This window comes from Balaenoptera physalus (genome assembly GCF_965194825.1).
Source record: "Balaenoptera physalus genome assembly, chromosome: 14".
NCBI classification, from domain to species: Eukaryota; Metazoa; Chordata; class Mammalia; order Artiodactyla; family Balaenopteridae; genus Balaenoptera; species Balaenoptera physalus.
In genome coordinates this window covers 85,947,449-85,968,146 of record NC_138893.1, presented here as the reverse complement: position 1 = coordinate 85,968,146, position 20,698 = coordinate 85,947,449, and the positions used below count along the sequence as shown (strand labels likewise).

The 20,698-nt window shown below is 40.5% G+C and overlaps 2 protein-coding genes across 5 annotated transcripts in view; one reads left to right on the top strand and one right to left on the bottom strand.

Moving 5' to 3' along the window:
* TBATA (thymus, brain and testes associated) overlaps positions 1-20,698 on the bottom strand; it is a 401,276-nt gene that overhangs the window by 53,681 nt on the left and 326,897 nt on the right. The gene's annotated exons all lie outside the window — the stretch shown is intronic.
* The window catches only part of SGPL1 (sphingosine-1-phosphate lyase 1), a 63,458-nt gene that overhangs the window by 26,537 nt on the left and 16,223 nt on the right, over positions 1-20,698 (top strand). For 3 of the 4 annotated variants that reach the window (XM_082424505.1, XM_082424506.1, XM_082424504.1), the window contains 5 exons: positions 6,277-6,442; positions 11,218-11,285; positions 14,118-14,265; positions 16,624-16,700; positions 18,120-18,248. In XM_082424505.1, the coding sequence (XP_082280631.1) occupies positions 6,277-6,442; positions 11,218-11,285; positions 14,118-14,265; positions 16,624-16,700; positions 18,120-18,248 (588 nt within the window). Of the gene's footprint in view, positions 1-6,276; positions 6,443-8,164; positions 8,284-11,217; positions 11,286-14,117; positions 14,266-16,623; positions 16,701-18,119; positions 18,249-20,698 lie in introns of those variants that run through there. The other variant, XM_082424507.1, reaches the window with a different exon arrangement.

Genomic DNA, 20,698 nt, shown 5'->3' with positions numbered 1-20,698 from the left:
GCCACCACAGTGAGAAGCCCGTGCACCGCAACAAAGAGTAGCCCCCGCTCGCCACAACTGGAGAAAGCCCACGTGCAGCAATGAAGACCCAACGCAGCCAAAAAAAACCAAACCATATGCTTTAAAAAAAAAAAAAAAAAAGTGGCAGGCCCCCAAATTTACCAAATTTGTAGACTGCTACTGTCATGTTCACAGAAGTGTCTTTCTCCTTTGAAGTGATTTGGGGGGGGTGAGAGGGTTCAGTATGAGAATAGTAGGCTACCAAGCTCCTATACATTCTAGCAGCTGCCTTTTGTCTAATAATGATTAGGATTATTGAGTACGATTTTGATGTCTTTTAGGTATCTGCTAGAACCTAAATCTTTAGATGGAAGTGGGATGAATAAAAAGAGAAAGTCTGGTTAGTTTATTCATCCTTATTTGACAGTAGGTTCAAAGTAGTTAATATTTTAAATCTTCACACTAAAGTTGATCTTTTTTCCTTTAATACACTTTTAAAAGATTTATGGTATTCTTTACTATCATTTCATATACATTCATTGGGCAAAGTATTTTGTTTTTTCCTCTAGGGGAATACATTTCCAATTTTATAACAAAGTGTGAAGGAAGGAATGCTTTTTTTGTGGAAGTTTTACCAAAACTACTTTTCTATTAAGCAAAGATTAGAGATAAACAGCCACAAACACCCACACATACCCACAGACACACATGTACACAGACACTTTATTTTGTGAATATTCTGTGTCCCTTCTAGATAAAGAAATGAAGGCACAGATGGGTGAAATAATTTGCCTGGAGTTGCACAATAAGCTAGTGGCCTTCATAGATGACCACTTATGGTTCTTGTATTTCCAGAGACACAATGTAGAGATTAAGTTGAAATAGACAGAAGCCTAAGTATTGTAATTATAAATAAATATGCAGATGTATATAGACAAAATATATTTCTATAAGAAGAAAGATGTGGTGGGAAATAGTAATTATAATTATATTAACTTCTCCTGCCATCTCTGTCTAGATGTTTTTTCTGTAGTCATGACCTAGCAATACAATTTTGGTTTGTTGTATGTTACCATATATCCAAGGTATATTATGCCAGGAACATAAATTGTGGAAAGAAAATTCTTGGGATAGCACTGGATTGTAATGTGTTTAGTGATCCTCTGCCTGTGACACTGAGAATGAAGAATTGAAAGAGTACTAAATACTGGCAGGAGGCGTGGGTTCCTAGTCTCCACTCTGACACAAGCCTGTCTGCATGAGCTGAGGTATACCGTGCTGCTTCGGGGCCCCTGTAAAATGAAAATGTGGGCTTGATCTCTAAAGTTCTCTTCAACATTTAGATTGTATACCTCCCCAGGGCTGGAATATTGCATCAGAACCTGGCCTGGGGTTGGTGCTGGTTGCAAGGCCCCAAGGAACTGCCTCAACCTTTTTTCCAAGGAGACAGCACACGCTACCCCACAGAGACCTGTAGTGCAGCGAGTTGTCAGTGTTGTGAGGTGCTTCCTCGTTGGGACCGAGCCTAGGTTGTTTGTAGTAACCTAGAAGGACCTTGGAATGAGACCAAGAGATACAATTTCTGTGACCAACTGGTTGCCCATTCAAAAAGCTTGCTAGGACCCATCCAAGTACAGTATCATTCTGTCACTGGAGTAAGAGAATATAGAAATATATCTCCTTGAGAGGTGTTTCTCTGTTTTTCCCTTTTTTTTTGGCAGATATTCTTTTTTTTTTTTTTTTTTAATTAATTTATTTATTTATTTATGGCTGTGTTGGGTCTTCGTTTCTGTGCGAGGGCTTTCTCTAGTTGTGGCAAGCAGGGGCCACTCTTCATCGCGGTGCGCGGGCCTCTCACTATTGCGGCCTCTCTTGTTGCGGAGCACAGGCTCCAGACACGCAGCCTCAGTACTTGTGGCTCACAGACCTAGCTGCTCTGCAGCATGTGGGATCTTCCCAGACCAGGGCTTGAACCCGTGTCCCCTGCATTAGCAGGCAGATTCTCAACCACTGCGCCACCAGGGAAGCCCCATTTTTAATTATTGTTTATTTTTATTTGTTTTTGGCTGTGTTGGGTCTTCGTTTCTGTGCGAGGGCATTCTCCATTTGCGGCAAGCGGGGGCCACTCTTCATCGCAGTGCGCGGGCCTCTCACTATCGTGGCCTCTCTTGTTGCGGAGCACAGCCTCCAGACGCGCAGGCTCAGTAGTTGTGGCTCATGGGCCTAGTTGCTCCGCGGCATGTGGGATCTTCCCAGACCAGGGCTCGAACCCGTGTCTCCTGCATTGGCAGGCAGATTCTCAACCACTGCGCCACCAGGGAAGCCCTGTATCTCCTCTTAAGGAGATATATTCAAGGACTCCCATTATCTTCTCATAGCAATTACAAAGAAAATATACTTTTGCTGAATATAATTTTGTAAATGTTAGCAAGGAATGCCTTCATATCTTAATAGGCTTTTTAAAAATGGAAGTAGTTTGCATGTGCTGATTCTTTGCTCTTTCCCTAATACTAGTTATGTTACTTTTTTGTTTAGTCAGTGCTGTGATAATATCTACAGTCATCTTTTGCAATTGGTAACCTCTAATTTCTGGGTGAACTAGGAACTAGAATCACCAGAGGAAAAGCTGATCTGTATGACTGTTTCCGTCATCCCATTCATACACACTATTTAACCATTTGGTTTGATCACAGCTTTAACACTAGAAGATTCTCTATAATAGTTGAAATTATGACATACCTTCAATGATGGTAGACTCCTCTGGCCTTTCTCGGGTCTCGACCAGCACTGCCACTGCTGTGCAGGATTGAGATTGTTGATAGCAACAGTGGGCTCTAGGGAATGGCCACCAAGAACTATGAGGGGGTTGCAGATAAACTGTGTTTCCATGGATAGCCCTCTGGGAACCCAGTACTTGTCTAATGCTAATTACCTTATACCGCAGCCTAATTGCTAAGTGTATAAATGTTTTCAACAAACATTAGTTGAGCACCCATCCTCCTTCTGAGCTTTCACGCTGCTCCTCGAACATTGCATGTAGATATCCAACAGGAACATAAGCCTGCAGCATTATCTTGTTCTCAAAATCTCCTGTACCATTTTCAGCTTCCCTTCCTCTTCTAGTCTGCCATGGTTAATGCTGTCACCACTTACCCAGTCTCTCAAACTTGAAAATCTGGAATTATCTGTATTTTTCCCACTCCATACTTTCTATATCTAATAAGTTATCAAACACTGTTCTAAAAATGTTTTTCAAATCCATACCATGTTTTGGCCCAGATACCATACTGCTTAAGGTGAAACCCAGTTTATTTCTCCCCTCGACTATTTCAACAGTCCTCTTAACTAAAATTTTTGTATCTAATTTCTGTCCTCCTTCTATTCCTTTCCCATGAAGTTATCTTAAAAAAAAAAAAAAAATTGCTCTCTTTGTTAATACCCATACCTTTCGTTTTGTTTTTGTTGTTCTGCTATTTGCTTTTTTCTTTTTTTTTAACTCAACATCGTGTTCTGGAAATTTTTCCATGTGGTTCATTTAAATCTGTCTTTTTTAAATATATAAATTTGTTTATTTATGTATATATTTTTTATTTTTGGCTGTGTTGGGTCTTTGTTGCTGCGCGCGGGCTTTCTCTAGTTGGGGCGAACGGGGGCTACTCTTTTGTTGTGCTGCACGGGCTTCTCACTGCGGTGGCTTCTTTTGTTGCGGAGCATGGGCTCTAGGTGCACGGGCTTCAGTAGTCGTGGCTCATGGGCTCTAGAGCGCAGGCTCAATAGTTGTGGCTTACGGGCTTAGTTGCTCTGCGGCATGTGGGATCTTCCCAGACCAGGGCTTGAACCCGTGTCCCCTGCACTGGCAGGTGGATTCTTAACCACTGCACCACCAGGGAAGTCCATAAATCTGTCTTCTTTTTAATGCTGCATAGTATGGGTACATAAAATGTATATATTATAGTTTATTTTACCATTTATCAATGGACAGTTATTTATATTTTTTCTGTTGCTGTTACAAAGAATACTGAAGTGAAAGTCCTTGAACATGTACATAGGTGCAATTATATAGATACCAAAAAGAATTTCTGGGTAAAAATGAATATACGTTTAAAATGTTAATAGATACTGACAAATCACTTTACAAAAAGTACCTATCAATTTATACTTCCAATCTCTGCTTTTTTTTTTTTCCAAGACCATTTAAAATCTGGACCTAGTGTATTTCTCCCAGCCTCAGTTCCCTTGTAACTTGATGTGTTCACTCATTTACTTGGTCACTGTCAAGCCACTCTCCAAGCTTTTATTCAGTACAAATTGTTTGCCAGGCACCATGCTATATGTTGAGGATTTAGTGCTGGAGAAGACAGATATGGTCTCTGCCCTCATCTAGCCTGTGCTCTTACTACACAGACCTTTTTGCCATTCTCAGACTTTTTTTATCCATTTGCAGCTATTATTCTGTCTTCCTGGTATGACTTTTTTTTTTTCTTTTAACTTTTCTGCCTAGAGAATTTTTTTTGATCATTGTTAGATTTTATCCTCTGTCATATCTTCCTTATCTCCCCTCAGGTAGAGTTAGATAGGCCTTCCTTAGTGGTCTCTCTTAGCACTTCATTTACATCCTTTTTATAGTGTTTATCCTGAAGAGTTCTAGTTACTTGTTTATATATGTGTGTGCCCATGTGTGTCTGCATGTGTATGTATGGACCTCTCTCATTAGATTGTAAGCTCAGTAAGGGCAAGAACTTAGGATATATACCTTAATGTTCCCCCAGCTTAATGCCTTAAACACTGGAGAAGCTTCATAAATGTTGAATAAGTGAGTGAATGGCAAACTGAAGATGAACTTATTTTGTACAGGGCACTCGGTGGCTTGTGAATGTGACTGGGATCCGGTCAGGCTTCAGGGACCTAACCATGTTGTAAAGGAGATGAGAAACAGATGAGTAGACTGCAAGGCACATTGTGATAAGCTCTCTGAGAGGCACAAATGAATGCTTGATGAGAATTTAATGGGGGAGATTAATTCTCATGAGTTGGGTATTCTGGTAACTTTTCAGGGGAGAGGATTTTTTCTTGCTTGTGCTATGTATTGTGAGGGATACACATAATGATAAGATATGGTTCCTGGCTTTAAGAGTTTTCGTCAAATAGGACCTTAGAGCAGAGATTGGCAGGCTATGGCCTACGGGCCAAATCTGGCCTCCTGCCTGTTTTTGTATAGCCCATGAGCTAAAATGATATTTTAACTTGAAGTTGTTTTTATAAAAAGAATATTTTGTGATATGTGAAATTACATGAAATTCAAATTTTAGCATCTGTACTTAAATTTTGTTGGAACACAGCCACGTTCATTTCTTTACCCACTATTTTGTGACTGCGTTTGCGCTACACCAGCAGAGTTGAGTAGTTGTGACAGAGACTTTTGGCCTGCAGTGCCTAAAATACTTACTCTCTGGCCTTTTACGGAAACAGTCTGCTGCCTTTTGTGTTAGAGGATGGGAAAGAGTCAAGTAGAGAAGAAGAGAAAGACATTCATATTGAGAAGAGTAGTTGAGTGGGACAGTGAATACTGCAGTCATCTAGAAACTTTAGAGCTGAAATGATGATCTAGCTTAACCTTTTATTTATTTATTTTATTTATTTTCGGCTGCGTTGGGTCTTCGTTGCTGCGCGCGGGCTTTCTCTAGTTGTGGTGAGCAGGGGCTACTCTTCGTTGCGGTGCGCAGGCTTCTCATTGCGGTGGTTTCTCTTGTTGCCGAGCATGGGCTCTAGGTGCGCAGGCTTCAGTAGTTGTGGCATGCGGGCTCAGTAGTTGTGGCATGTGGGCTCAGTAGTTGTGGCTCCTGGGCTCTGGAGTGCCGGCTAAGTAGTTGTGGTGCATGGGCTCAGTAGTTGTGGCTCGCGGGCTCTAGAACGCAGGCTCAGTAGTTGTGGTGCATGGGCTTAGTTACTCTGTGGCATGTGGGATCTTCCCAGACCAGGGCTCGAACCTGTGTCCCCTGCATTGGCAGGTGGATTCTTAACCACTGCACCACCAGGGAAGTCCAATTAACCTTTTATTTTACAGATAGAAGATCAAAAACTGTGTCAAAGTCCACTTGTCTGTTAAGGGGCAGTGTGCACTGGAGTTCCTAGAGCAGAAGCAGGATAAGATTATTGCTGGGGTAGAGCCAGATCATGAGTGGCCTTGCCCTTGAAAAATGAGTTGAAGAGCAAACTAAGAATAGACTTCCTTTCTCTCTTTGAATGTAATATTTCTTTTTTCTTTTGTATTTCTAGAAGGCCTTTGAGCCCTACTTCGAGATTTTGGAAGTGTATTCCACAAAGGCCAAGAATTATGTAAACGGGCATTGCACCAAGTATGAGCCCTGGCAGCTAATTGCATGGAGTGTCGTGTGGACTCTGCTGATAGTCTGGGTATACGAGTTTGTCTTCCAGCCAGAGAGTAAGTATACTGTCCCCCCTGTAAAGATACAGTGGAGTTACACTAGCTTTGGAACTGATGGCTAACGGACTGTACTAATTTCTTGCCTGGTTGGTTTGGTTCTGATTTTTAAAATCTGTTTAAATAGAAAGGACATTGCCGTCTGACTGGTAAAGTTTTAATAGGACTTGTGTAGCTGTAACTGTTAGGTTGATTTTTCTGGATTTGCAGTTTACATTAAAACCCCTGAGAGATTAGTCCTGGTAAGGATCCACAGAGTATGGCTTAAACCCTCTTCACTTTCAGCTTCTTGGCCTAGAACATAATTGTGTCACCTGGAGTTCCCCAAGCATGAGTTTATTGCTTTCATTTTAGGCCATCGTTTCAATAAAGATTATGTGACATTGGAACAGCACTCATGCAGTGACCATTGGAATGTCTGCTATGTGTCAGGCACTGCCAGGCTCTAGGGATATCTATACAAGTAATACAGGGTCCGTGTGCTCTTGGAGTTGAACCTCTGCTGTCAGGGGACAGTACACTTTGAGCTTCCTGGGTAGTGACTCCGGGAGCCAGACTGACATGGGAAGAGGAGGCTGCTTCTCGGGGAGTGTGGAAGATGAGAAGTCTATTAGTGATCAGTTTGTACGTCCTCCATCCTTCCTCAGATCCTGCCCACACTCCCCGCACCCTCCCACCCTCCCACCGCCTGGTTGTGTGCTACCTCCTTACAAATTCTTTTTCCCTGCAGGCTGTGTCTGGTAAGTAAATGGTAGGAGAGGTGGCGGGTGCTCTGTACACCCCCCTGCGCCCCTTCCTCACCCTTAGCAGGGTATCTGAGTTAATAACATTGACGAGAGTTGCTTGCCATTTCTCATTTGTTTAAAATTTCCATAACTGTTCGCTTCCCCGATAACATCTGTTTGAAGGGGCTCTTTAACTGAATACTGTTTCTGCTTTTCTTCCTCTTCCCCCAGAAAAGTCAACTTAGAGGCCAGATTCTGTTTCCTCTCTTTACCATGCAGACAGCCATCCATCTGTTCTAATAACATTGCCGAGCTATGGCGGAGTCAACATTGCACTTAATTAAAATGGAAATGAGACGTGACTGCCCTGTCTGAATTTTAGCTCACTCTGGCTTTAAAAACCCTGTCCTCAATTTCTGCTCCTAGTCCGTGCAGGATTTTCTCATAAACTCTGACAAATTAGATAGACTAACCCTTGTGCTTCATTTGCTCCATGGTTGGGAAACGGACGCAACCCCTGTCCCTTCTGCTCAGGCTTATTCCTTTCCTGGGAAGCATTTGATTCAGTGCTGCCCACCATCCCGTACGATTCCAGAGGCCTCTAAGGAGTAGCAGTAAATGTACTTCTCTTTTTTTTTTATTGTGATAGAATATACATAACATAAAATTGATCATTTTACCCATTTTTATTGGACAGTTCAGTGACATTAAGTACGTTCACATTGTCGTGCAGCCATCACCACCATCCTTCTCTAGAACTCTCTCATCATTGTAAGCTCTGTACCCATTAAACACAAACTTCCCACTACTCCCTCTCCCCAGCTCCTGGCAGCCACCATTCTGTGTACCTTTCCTTTTAAGATGGTGCATTTGTAAATCTGAACTAAGGCCAGAGATCTTGAGGTTTATATTTCTTTGCTGTGATTAGTATTAGCTTTAGGTATTTACTTCTGTTTTTCATTGTGCAGCCCTCGGTGCCCGTGTGCATTTTGCTTAACCGGTAGTTGAAGCAAGCCATCTTAGGTCTCAGGTACTTACTTGCCTTTAGTGTACAAAAAAGAATGTGCTGGCTTCTGAGTACACCATGAGAAGATTAATAGGAGCAGTGTGTCCATGGTATGTGGCATCTAAATCTTTGTGAACTCCAAGCCATTGTGGTTGTTTTATTTTTAATAACATTTTTTCTTATTATAAAAGCAGTACATGTTCATTGTATAAAATTAAGCAATATAGCTAAACCATAAGAAAAAAGTTCAAATCTTATTACCTAGAGATAACCACCATTTATGTATCTGTATCTCTTTCTATATCTGAATCTGGTTGAATCATATAAAATGTAGTTTTTGTCGGTCAAATTGTTGAATATTGGCAATTTCATATTGCTTTAATACATATACACACACAACACATTTTTTATTTTGTAACTTCCAACTTGAATTTTACACACAGATAGAAATGTCTTCCTGCCAGAGACTGGAAGTAATTTTGATAGAACTGCCGATTCCTTCAGCACCTTGCTCATGTAGAAGTATTCCACGTATTACTGAACATGCAGTCACTTTTAGTATATTGTCTTAGAGGAGTCTAAAGTCCGTCTAGTGATAATTTTGCTGATCTTCAAATTCCGGGTACCCTTCTGAGGTGGGGAGGGTAATTGCGGAACACAGGATGGACACGGGTAGATAAGAACTGGAGGCGGCAGGAGGGTGGGGCGGGGCAGGGCTGGAGCCCTCTAAGGTGTGACCTCTCCTTTAATCCTGCTCCATCCTTACTAACTCATGTTGACTTAAACTGTGGGACTGTCTGCAGTTTATCAACAGAAATCTGAGTTCTGTGGTAGGAGGAGGTTTCTAGCCATGGCACCTTGGGCAACACCCTTAAGCCTGTTGGCCTGTTTCCTCACAGTAAAATGAGCATAATAATACTGCTTTACCCAGTCTCAAAGAGTGATGTGAGGATCGAGTGGCATAAGTGGTGTGAAAGGAATTTGTAAACTGTAAAGAGCCACGCATTGTCGTTCTTACACTGGCATTTCTTATTGTATTACCTTAAAACATTCTTGTTACTTTTTTTTCCTGTACCTCTGGGAAATTTTACTTTTGAGATGATCTTTTTAGGTCTTGACCACATAATCTTTTCATTCTCAATTTCTCCATCTCTGGTCTGTATTCTGTTCTTTTTACCCTGTACCATATTATCTCACAACTTTCACAAAATTAGTTTATTCTTTTCTCCTCCACCTAGTCACATTAATGTACTTTTTGACACCTGACTCAGCTTGCTGATTTTTAGACCTCTTTCTACCTCATTAATTAATTACTTCATCTATTAAATAAGGAAGTGGTTCTGAATCTTTACAGCTTTAACATTGTTAGAAATAATCAAATAACAAGCAGCTTAACTATCCAACACTAAGTTATGCTCATTTGATGGACTACTGTGGTAACACTGAAAAACACGTTTAGGAAGAATTTTTAATAATGTAGAAAATGCTGTAAATGAGAAGAGGATATGATATTGTACATACAGTAAGATCTCAGGACTGAAAGGAAATACTCCAAAATTTAAACAAAAAGTAACAGTGGTTTCAGTCCCTTTGTCTTAGTCAGTCTGTGTCTTAGATACTGGGTTTTGTCCCAGACATTTACAGAGTGTTGACCTCAATGCTAGGCACTTAGGGATGCAACCTAAGCAAAAACAACTAGTAAAGATGCAAGACATCATATAATAAATACCCAAAGAAGGTACAGACACATTCTTTGGCTGTTGGAAGCACCTTCTGGCCAAGGAAATTGGAATTTCCCAGATCTCTTAGGAAAGCAGTGAAGTTCGTTCAGTTCATGCCTTCTATCTTTGCAGAAAGCCTACGTGTAGATTTCTTAGAAACTCATTTGGGATAACTGAAAATTCCTGTTGTGCATTTGAAGCAGTGTAGAGGCCTGGGAGTCTAGAACTAGAAAAACAAAGACTTCAGTTAAATCCCCGCCCCATCACTGATTTGGTCCGTGGCCTTGAGCAAGTTATTAATGCTTTGATCCCTAGCTGCCCTTGGATAGTAGGTAGTGCCTTCTTTGCCAACCTCAAAATCTTGTTGTCAGAGTCAGTTGAGATATACTGAACGTGAATTCATTAAAAGGCACGACTGTCTACTTAGATGCCATGTATTTATAACTATTGTAATTGACAGGATCAGAATTCCATATTTGTCCTGTGTACTGCCCAACAGAATGGAGTCTGATTGGTGTCCGTGATATTTGAAGGCCTTTTTAGGTCCAGAAAATGTTGTTGGGATGTGTGTTGAATGAGAGACTGGAGCATAGATCCTGAAGAAAAGCATGGGTTGGGCATTTGTTTTGAGGGAGGGGAGAGAAATGTTGGGCATCCGGAAACCTTGGGAAGGTAAGGAGCTCTGCAATATACTTGACCCAGCAATTCTCTTTCTGGGAATTTATCCTGTAGGTATACTGTCACGTACACATATGGTGTGTGTTACAAGGTTAGCTATTTCAGCATGGTTTGTGATAGCAAATATTAGAAACAACCTAAGTTTCCATCAGGAAAGGGCAGGTTAAATAAATTAGGGTACATCCATCTAATGGAATACTCTACAGGTATAAAAATGAATGAGGAAGCACAGATCTTTAAAAGAGTATTGCTAAGTAGAAGAACAAGGTCTAGTACAGTGCTGGAGTATGCTACCTTTTGTGTAAAAGAGACATATAAGAACATACCTCTTTTCTTACTTGTATATGCATAAAGAAATTCTAGAAGGGTATCTAGAAACTAGTAGTAATATTAACCTGGGGGTAGGATGAGGGTCTGGGGGATAGATGAGAGAGTGTGTGTGTTTATTTTTTTATTTTTGAACCATGTAAATATATTACTTATTCAAAAATTAAAAGGTTTTTTAAAAAAGGAAAGAAACTACCTTTGCCATCTGAGGGCAGGTGAGATTGCAGAGGGCATGTTGAATAGTTCATACATTATGACTGTCAGGTCATATAATCTGTGGAAATTTATTTGGATAATAGAACCATTTGTTTCTTTTAGGTTTATGGTCAAGGTTTAAAAAGAGATGTTTTAAGCTTATCCGGAAGATGCCTATTATTGGTCGTAAGGTAAGCAGAATCCTGTAGATTTTCCCTACCGCCTCCTACCCCCATGGTCATCAGACCTCTTTCTTTATAGTCACTGAAACTGGAAGTTCAAGGGGGCTGGGTGAGTTTTGTCCCCCACCTCCAAGAAACATTCAACAATGTCTGGAGACATTTTTGGGTATCACAAGAGGAGGCGGGTGCTGTCGGCATCTAGTGGATAGGCGCCAGGGGTGCTGCGGAACACACCCTCCAGCGCACAGGTCAGCCTCCACAGCAGAGGACTGGCTGACTCAAAACAGCAGAAGTGCCAAGATTGAGAAGGCTGACTCAGCCCTTTCTCCAACGTATCTGACCGAAGGAGAAAGATGCTATTCAGGAGAAATTTGAAATTAGACAACCTGACAGAAGTGACATGAAGCTTTGGAGCAATATTTGGCTGAATTTAGATACTTATCAGGGATTGAGTGCTTACATGGTTTAGATCAGGGTTGGCAGACATTTCCTGTGAAGGGCTAGGTACGAAGCATTTTAGACAGTGCAGGCCATACCATGTCTGCCACAGCTCCTGACCTCTGCCCTTGCAGAGGGAAAGCAGTGGTAGTACGATGGGTAGAGGAATGAGCCTGGCTGTGTTCCAGTGAGATTCTCTTTACAAGAACAGGCACAGGCCAAATTCAGCCTATAGTTTGATCTGGCCTGTAGTTTGCTGATCCCAGGTTCAGGAACTTAGAGCAGAGCCATCCTCTTGCTCTTTGTTCATATCTGTAGTCTAGTACGTTCCCTTCACTGGATCCTCTCTGTCCTCATCCACGCTCAGGGTAAGACAGTCACGTCTGTACCCTTCCCACAGATGCTTTATCACAGGTGAAAATAAACAGGGCAGGCCCCACTGCAGGCTCTAAGGAACGCACATGATCCTTGATGGCTTCATCTTCCTTGCTCCCCTGCCCTGCCCCTCAACTTTGCTGCAAGCTTTCTTTCACTTTTGGCTTTCAGTTCCTTTTCCCCTTTCCTGGCCAAACCAGAAAAGATGGCAATTATCTTTTAGCTTTTGACTGAAGGCCATTCAGACCACTTTGCTAAATAAGTGTCCCAGAACTTTGTATTTTCAGGTTCATTTCCTGTCGGGAAGTGAAAGTAATAACTGGGGTGGAGAAGGAGAACGAGGGCTTTTATTTGACCTCTAATCATATTAAGCTTTAAAATTAAATCTACTTTAGTCCTTAGAAAATGAAGGGTAGGGGAGAGGGAAGATAGAAAGGATGGACTGATCACAAAGGATAATAGCTTTTCCCCGTATTATTCCCTGTATTTTTTCTGCCTTTATTCATCACACCTTTCTCCTTCAGTTTCAGATTTTGAGACAAATAAATGCTGGGGTTCCAGAACCCATTAAATGTATATGATAACAGAATTGGAAGGTACTTAGAAACTGTATAATCACCTTTCAATTTTTAGATGCAGATTTTGAGGTGCAGAGACAAAAGTTACTTGTTTTGAGTGAGTGGGTGTGTCCCTCTGTCATTCATTGAGCACCTGCTCAGGGTCAGGTATTATTCTGGGTGCTGGGGACACAGTGGTGAAGAAGGCCAAGTCCTTCCTCCATGGAATCTATATTTCAGTACTAAGGAAAGACAGAAAATGAATAAGTAAAATACATAAGAATTTCACTTCGAAATAAATACTGAAGAAATTAAAATGCAGTGGAGATTCTGAGCATCATTTATGCATGGAAGCTCAGCTTTCATAGTTCTGGTTACATTTATGCAGCATAATTCTTTGTTTACAACTTAAAAAATATCTTCATGTCCATCGCATGCCCTGGCATTGCCCAGGAGTGTGGACTCTGCTTCTTGCCAGTGCCCGCCTGTTAGACTTTGCAGACATGTGTTAAAGGAGAGGCTGTCCCTGTGGTTTCATTGAGGGCCACGTCTAAGAAGACCCTCTTGGATTCTGATCATCCATGGCACTTTTCATTACCTGACTTTTAGTGTCTGACTGTGATGCTAAAAATAAGGTCAGGAGAACAGGACACACACACACACCTCGCCCCCGGCCTAAGTTTGTTTTGTTCACTGTGTATCCCTGGCCCACAGTAGTAGTTCAACAAATATTTATTAAGTCAGTGAATGAATGAAAGAAAATGTCTGATGAGGATGGGAACGAAATAACTGTAGCTGATAAACGATGTAGCAGAAAGGACTTCAGCTCCTCCTAGCACTTAAGAGCCAAGCAGTGCAAAGCTGTCAACCTGAGGAGACAGGTGGCAGCCTCCCTGGCTCTTCCCAGCATGGCTTGCGCTTCTGTGTGGGGGTTTGTGTAGGGCCTCCAGATTCCTGCTGTGCTCTGGACGTGCCTTGGTGAAGGAGCTCATCCCTCGCTCAAGCACCAGAATCTGTTTTACTGCTGCTTGGCCTGTTTTCTGGCTACTGTTCAGGGTTCTACCTTGGTTTCTTTGGTGCACACACTGTAGCTGCTGCCAAGGGACAAACAAGGTCCAAATATCTCCCTCAGAGAAGTGCTGACTTTAGCAAATGCAAACCAAGTAAAGCATTGGTGAGGTCAACGTGGCAGAGGAAAAGGGTGGGGGTGGAGTAGGGAATGGAGTGTATCTTTGACCTTCAGAGAGAAAGCTGACTTTTCAAACTTCTAAGAGACTATTGCCCAGGCCAGAAAATAGCTGAATGGTCAAAATGTCACCATACCTTTTTAAGAAAATATACCATCCTTATTCTGAAGCACTTGTGCAGTGCCCAGCGTTGAGCAGTTGGTTTGGTGTTGTAACTGGTTCTTCTACTCTCCGTGTGGTGTTCTTCTAGCTCCCTATTAACTTTATCTTCCTTACCTTTGGAGATCCAAGATAAGTTGAACAAGACCAAGGAAGATATTAGCAAGAATATGTCATTCCTGAAAGTGGACAAAGATTACGTGAAAGCCCTGCCCTCTCAAGGAATGAGCCCGGCTGCAGTTCTGGAGAAGCTCAAAGAATACAGCTCTATGGGTACGATTCTCAGCAAATACATGCTCCCTGCTTCCTTAATGTGGCTGGTCATTTGGTCATCATTTGATGTTGGCAGAGGTTAAGAAGAGTTCATCCCTGGTGCTTCTATATTCAGGAGGGCCCACTCCCTGTCTCAAAGGCTGAATTTCGTATTTTAAAAACTGTATTTACATAGATTCATCCTTCACCCATAAAGCAAACAAATCTCAGGGATGGTGGAACTTGGTTCCACTTTCTTTTCTAAGCCTGAATAAAATAGACCAATTTGTTTTTTGGAAAGAGAAAATATCTAATAAAATGAAATACAGATTCATTATAGAAATTGTGAAATCCGTATAGAGGCACAGAAGAAAATAACAAGTCAGTATAATTTCATCCTCAAAAGATAAACACAGATGATATATATGTATAATCTCAGAATGTTAATAGTGTCTTGTGTAACAAGCACACACGTACATATATGCATGAGCACGTGTGGGAAGGATAAATGAACTAAGTAGCTTAATGTTTAAGAGTACAGCCCAGATTCACTCAGCCTGGATTCACATCTGGTTCAGCCACTTAAAATACGGCCTTGCGTTGGCTACTTAACTTGTCTCTGCCTCTGTTTCTCTCTCTCTACAATGAGCATAATAACAATGGTACTTATCTGAAAGGATAATTGTAGAGATTAAATGAGATTATGCATGTAAATATGTAATACCTGGCTTATAATAAGTGCTCAATAAATGTTAACTATTATTAACACAAACATGTTTGTTACAAATTAAGATCATATTACAAATACCTTTTAAAAATAGGCTTTTTAGTCTGGCATAATTTTACATTTATAGAAAATTTGCAAAGATAATAGATTTCCCACATACCCCTTACCCAGCTTCTCCTGATGTTAACATCTAAAATAACCATGATACATTTGTCAAAACTAAAAAATTAACATCGGTACAGTGCTATTAACTAAACTACAAATTCTATTCCTGTTTCACCAGTTTTTCTATAATGTCCTTTTTCCTGTTCTAGGATCTAGGCCAGGATACCATATTACATTTTAAAATTTCTAATTGACATCTGTTGAATTTTTGACATCAGATGGTACAAAACTAGATACAGTGCAGGATTTATATATGATATAAAGCAAGGATTAGCATTCTCTGAGGCCTGTGTATTAAAGATTTCTATGATTATGAGGGCTGGTCGGCTGCCCCATATTTCCTTCCCTTCCATTTTTAAGTTGCTGTCCGTTGCCATACTCTGTAGCCCCAGTAAAAGAACAGGAAATAAAACCATATATCCTACTTTTGAAATGCTGGTGACCTCTGGTCTGAAGACATACATGGCACAGACCAGTGTCCTCTAAAGAAAGAGGGAAAGTCAAACTGGCCACAAGCTGGCAGATCACGTGAGAAGGAGGGGTTTGTCGGGATATTCACTACTCAGTCTTCTGCTCTCATTGGAACTGCAGATCTTGGCTTTGTAGAGCCCATGGCAACAGTTTTCAGTTAGGGTGCTTCTGTAATTCTCACTACCCATTTTCAGTAGGGCACAGCCATGTTGTCATAAAAGGACCTGAGACACCCACATGAACAGATATTTGTTGGTATTGTAGAGTGTCTCTGGGGGAGCACCTCAGATAGGAAGTGGAAAGTCGGACCTTACATTCTGGTCAGGAACCTGTCCTCTGAGCCTTCTCCCAGTGATGTCTGTGTTCCTGATTCTGAGTGCTGCAGCAGAGGTTGCTGGAAGCAGGTGGCTAATTCTGGATGGGTTTCCGGGCTTGTCGGAAGGAGGGGTCCCTGAGGACAGGATGCCGATGGTTCATATCTCACCACGGTTTGTCTAGTCAGGGATTCAGTTCCCTGGCTCCAGCTCTGGTGATAGTATACTGAAATTCCGCACCTTCGCCTTACTCTTTTCTGCTAACTCTGCTCATAGCAGTTCCCACACTTCCTTTGACTGGCTAGGAAGGCAGAGAAGAAGGAAGCCACTGCTGAAAAAGGTCAAGCTGAGCCATACAGAGAACAGAAAAGGAGTACAGATAAAGGAAAATTGTTCTGCTGTTAGAAGGCAGTTGCGGATGATGACATTATTATTGGACTATCTTTACTGTACCTAGATGCTGTTAATACCTTTTTCACACTGTTGTTGATGGTAATTGTTGACCTTTCATCTTTATTTTGCTGTGATAGCTCTTTATTGGAGTTCTTTTTCTTGATTTTATGTAAGAACACCTTTGGGTATCCACTCCAACTTTTTTTTTCTTTTGTACACAGAGGAGTTTCTTCCTCTTTCTTCTTTATTAGAACCTGTCTTCCCAAAGGCTCCTGATTACTGATCCAGTGGTCTTCCCTTTCTCTGTAGATGTCTTGTGGCAAGAAGGGAAAGCCTCCGGAGCGGTGTACAGTGGGGAGAAGGAGCTCACTGAACTCCTTGTGAAGGTGAGCGAGTGCCTAGTACTTGAAGGGAGTGTGGCTCTGCCAGTTTAGATTACTGCATTTTTTTCTCCTTATTTTTGTAATTAAAAAAAATTACTTAATGAAAGTTTATTGTTAAAATAAAACTAAAGAGGTTTAGAAAGTGTCTCTTTACCCAGACATAGGCGAATATGCATAATATTGATCAAAGACATCTTCAGTCTGTAAAAAAGTAAAATGTTACTTATGTTTCCAGGCTTCATAGATGCCCTGTGTAGAAGGCAGATAGTAGGGAAGGTAGTCCATCATTTGATATTATTAATGACAAGATATATTTTGTTGGATCAGAAGAGACAAGAGATGGAAACTGGGTCATAATTTCCTGTACTACATGAGTCTCAAATCACATGATCTGAGAATGAGCAGTGGTCTCAATTATAATTCAAATAATTCTCATTTTTTGTTGACTTTAAAATTGCCTTTAGCTTCTTCCACTTCTAATCAGATTTATTTTTTAAACCCCACTTTGTCGTATAAAATTGGCATTGGACTGCTGGTCTCTAAGGTCTTTGTGTTTGATTATTGTAACTATGAAACTGTGCATACCTTACTAAATATTATAGGTTTTGCTCAGCTGTATCTTGACGTAATACCCTGACCTTACTTCTATGCTTAAGAATCTTTCAGTGGCTTCCCATTATATACAGGACAAAACTCAAGCTGCTCATGCAGGAGAAAATACAAGTCCCTTTGTGAGCCAGCTCCCACCTATTTTTTTCAACCATTCCTGTTATTTTCCCTCATGAATACTAACCACTGCCTTTTCTCTTTACTGAGTACACCTTGCTCCTGTGTTGTTTTCCTTTCCCTCCTGTTCTAAGTGATGAATTCCTATTCATGTCTCAAGGTTCCACTGAACAGATAACCTCCAGACCACTCAGGATGTTCGTTATTCCCTCTTTAAGACCCCTTACCTTCATGTACGTATGTACATCTGGTATCGCACTTAAAATAGTTGTGCCAGACACTCTACTTAAAGTGCTTCACATGCGTTATCTTATTTACTTATGGCTAGAACCCCATCAGGTAGGGACTATGATTATCCCCTTTAGCATATGAGGAAATTGAGCCTCAGAGAGGTTATCTGACCTAAGAATACACAGCTAGAAGTGATAGGTAAAGCTAAGATTTCAAACTGGGGCTGTTTGGTGTTTTAGTCTGTGCTTTTAACCGCATTTATACTTCCTCTCTTACCACATTGTAAAATAATTTTTATGCCTGTCTCCTCCACTATATTTTGATCTTCTTTAGACTGGGGAACATATCTTACCATTTTTCCAGTTTCTAGTGTTGTGTCTGATACCTAGAAACTTTTGTTTTTTGCGTGATTCTTTTTTTTTATACAATGTAATCGTCTTCACATCTGCTTGCATTTCTCTGCAGGCTTATGGAGATTTTGCATGGAGTAATCCACTGCATCCAGATATCTTCCCAGGACTACGTAAGATAGAAGCAGAGATTGTGAGGATGGCTTGTTCCCTATTCAGTGGGGGACCAGATTCCTGTGGATGTGTAAGTATATACAGGTGGCATCCTATAATCTGATTTTTTTTAGCTTAAAATGGAAGAGTTTATTCAAAACATTTTATTACACAATACATGATTATTGTAGGAAGATCCAGATTAACAGCGATTTTTAAAGGTTATGATTTTGTAATTCATGGAGTATCAACATTTTGGTAAATAGCTTCTAGATATTTTTTTCTCTTCAGTCTTTTATTTTGAAAAACTTTAAACTTACATTAAGTTGTCAGAATAGTTTAAAGAACATCCTAGATTCACTAAATATAAATATTTTGTCATATCTGCTCTCTCCTCTTCTTTCTCTCCCTCCCTTTCTTCCACCCACCTACCTACCTACGCACTTATCTATATAACTTTTTCAAACCATCTCATAGTTTTTTGATATACGTGTTTTGCTTGAGCTGGATGTTTATTATTTTGCTATAAAACGAATCTCAGTTGGTTTAGGAATAAAGGAAGAGGGTGTCATTGTATTTAAAGATGCACATGAGGATTCCTTCTTTCAACTGTTCTTTCCAGTAGATGTTTGTTAGTTTTCCTAAACTGTGATTGATAAACTTCTGTTGAGGTTTGGTACCACAAACTGATATTGCCTTCTCTAGAAAAAAGTAAATTTCAGCTTATCAAGATAGCTAGATTTAACCCAGGGTGCTGTAGTGGTAACCTAGAGATGCTAATTCTATCATATCAAATACTTTTGTAATCATTAGAAAGTCTGCAAATTTAATTTTGAAGGGCCCATCCAAAGACGAGAACATTTTATAGTTACTTTTTTGTTTTTTGCCAATAAGCAGCATTGGGTTTTACTTTGAAGTTGGCACCATGAAAAATCAACATCTTCAAATACTCAGTAGCTAACAAAACTGGTATTCCTGGCATTCATTTTCCCCCCAAAAGTTCCAAAACTGTTAAAAACCAACCATAATCTAGCAGTGGGTTCCCTTGTGGCATTTAGATGAACGGGATGATGTAGAGGGGAGATGCCAGTGTACTTACAGTACGTGGGTATTCTTCTGTGCCATTAGACTCTTTATGAACTTTTTTTTTAAGCCTCACTAAATATTTTTTTAAAATAATTTCTTCTGAAGATCAGTTGCTCAGTTTACTTTTTTTTTTTTAATGGAGTATAGTTGCTTTACAGTGTTGTGTTAGTTTCTGCTGTACAACGAAGTGGATCAGCTATATGTATACCTATATCCCCTCCCTCTTGGACCTCCCTTCCACCCCCCCGAATCCCATCCATCTAGGTCATCACAGAGCACCGAGCTGAGCTCCCTGTGCTATACAGCAGGTTCCCACCAGCCATCTGTTTTACACGTGGTAGTATATATATATATCAATCCTAACCTCCCAATTCGTCCCACCCTTCCCATCCCCCTCTGTGTCTACATGTCCGTTCTCTACACATGCGTCTCTATTCCTGCCCTGAAAATAGGTTCATCTGTACCATTTTTCTAGATTCCACATATATGCGTTAATATATGATATTTGTTTTTCTCTTTCTGACTTCACTTCACTCTGTATGACAGGCTCTGTGAACTTTTAAGAGACCACAGGTTAAGCACAAAAACAGTTTGGCCTTATCCAGTAAAGTTGAAGATACCCATATCTTATGACCCTGATATGCCACTACTTGGGATATATTCTAGAAAAACGTACATGTGTGTATCAGGATAGATGTATATTCATAGCAACATTGTTCATGATAGCTAAAAGCTGGCAATAATTCAAATGCTTATCAACAGTGGGGTGGATGAATCATAGAATAGTGTGTGTGTGTCAGTCTATCGTAGCTGTCACTCAGAATGATACTCAAATTACTCCATTTTTGGCCAGTGGGAACTTCTTAATTTTGGCTCCTGGGTCTTTTTGCATGACTCAAGTAGTCTTTGCAAGCTTCCTTTCTTTCCTTCTTCTTTTTTTTGGACAAAATATTTTTTTGTCCAATATTTGTCCAATATTTGATGAAATATTCCAGGTTTACCTTTTACAATTCCTGCTCCAGACCCAGAATCAGCCGTACGTTCAAGGAGCCCTAGTTCATTTATAGCCATGTAAAATATTTACATGGTTCCTAAGTCAAATTTATGGAATAAGACAGTTTTAAAAATTAACCAGAATAAAACCTGGAGAGACGAATAGAAAGTTGAGACATGAATGATAGAGTGAGAAAGGCTAACACACCTCTAGTTGGTATTTAAAAGAAGCCAGAAAAAATCGATAACCTGTAAAGGTTTAACTTTTAGAACAACTGATGTTCTCAATAGCAACAATGGCTGGGGCAGTTGCGGTTAGAAGAAAGATGGGCTATGAGTTGAGAATTGTTGGAGCTGGGTGATACATGCAGGGGTTTTATTAATTCCCTCTTTAGCTGTGTATAAACTACTCTTTAGTTCTTCCATTGGGTTTTTACATTTCATTTACTGTGTTTTTCATTC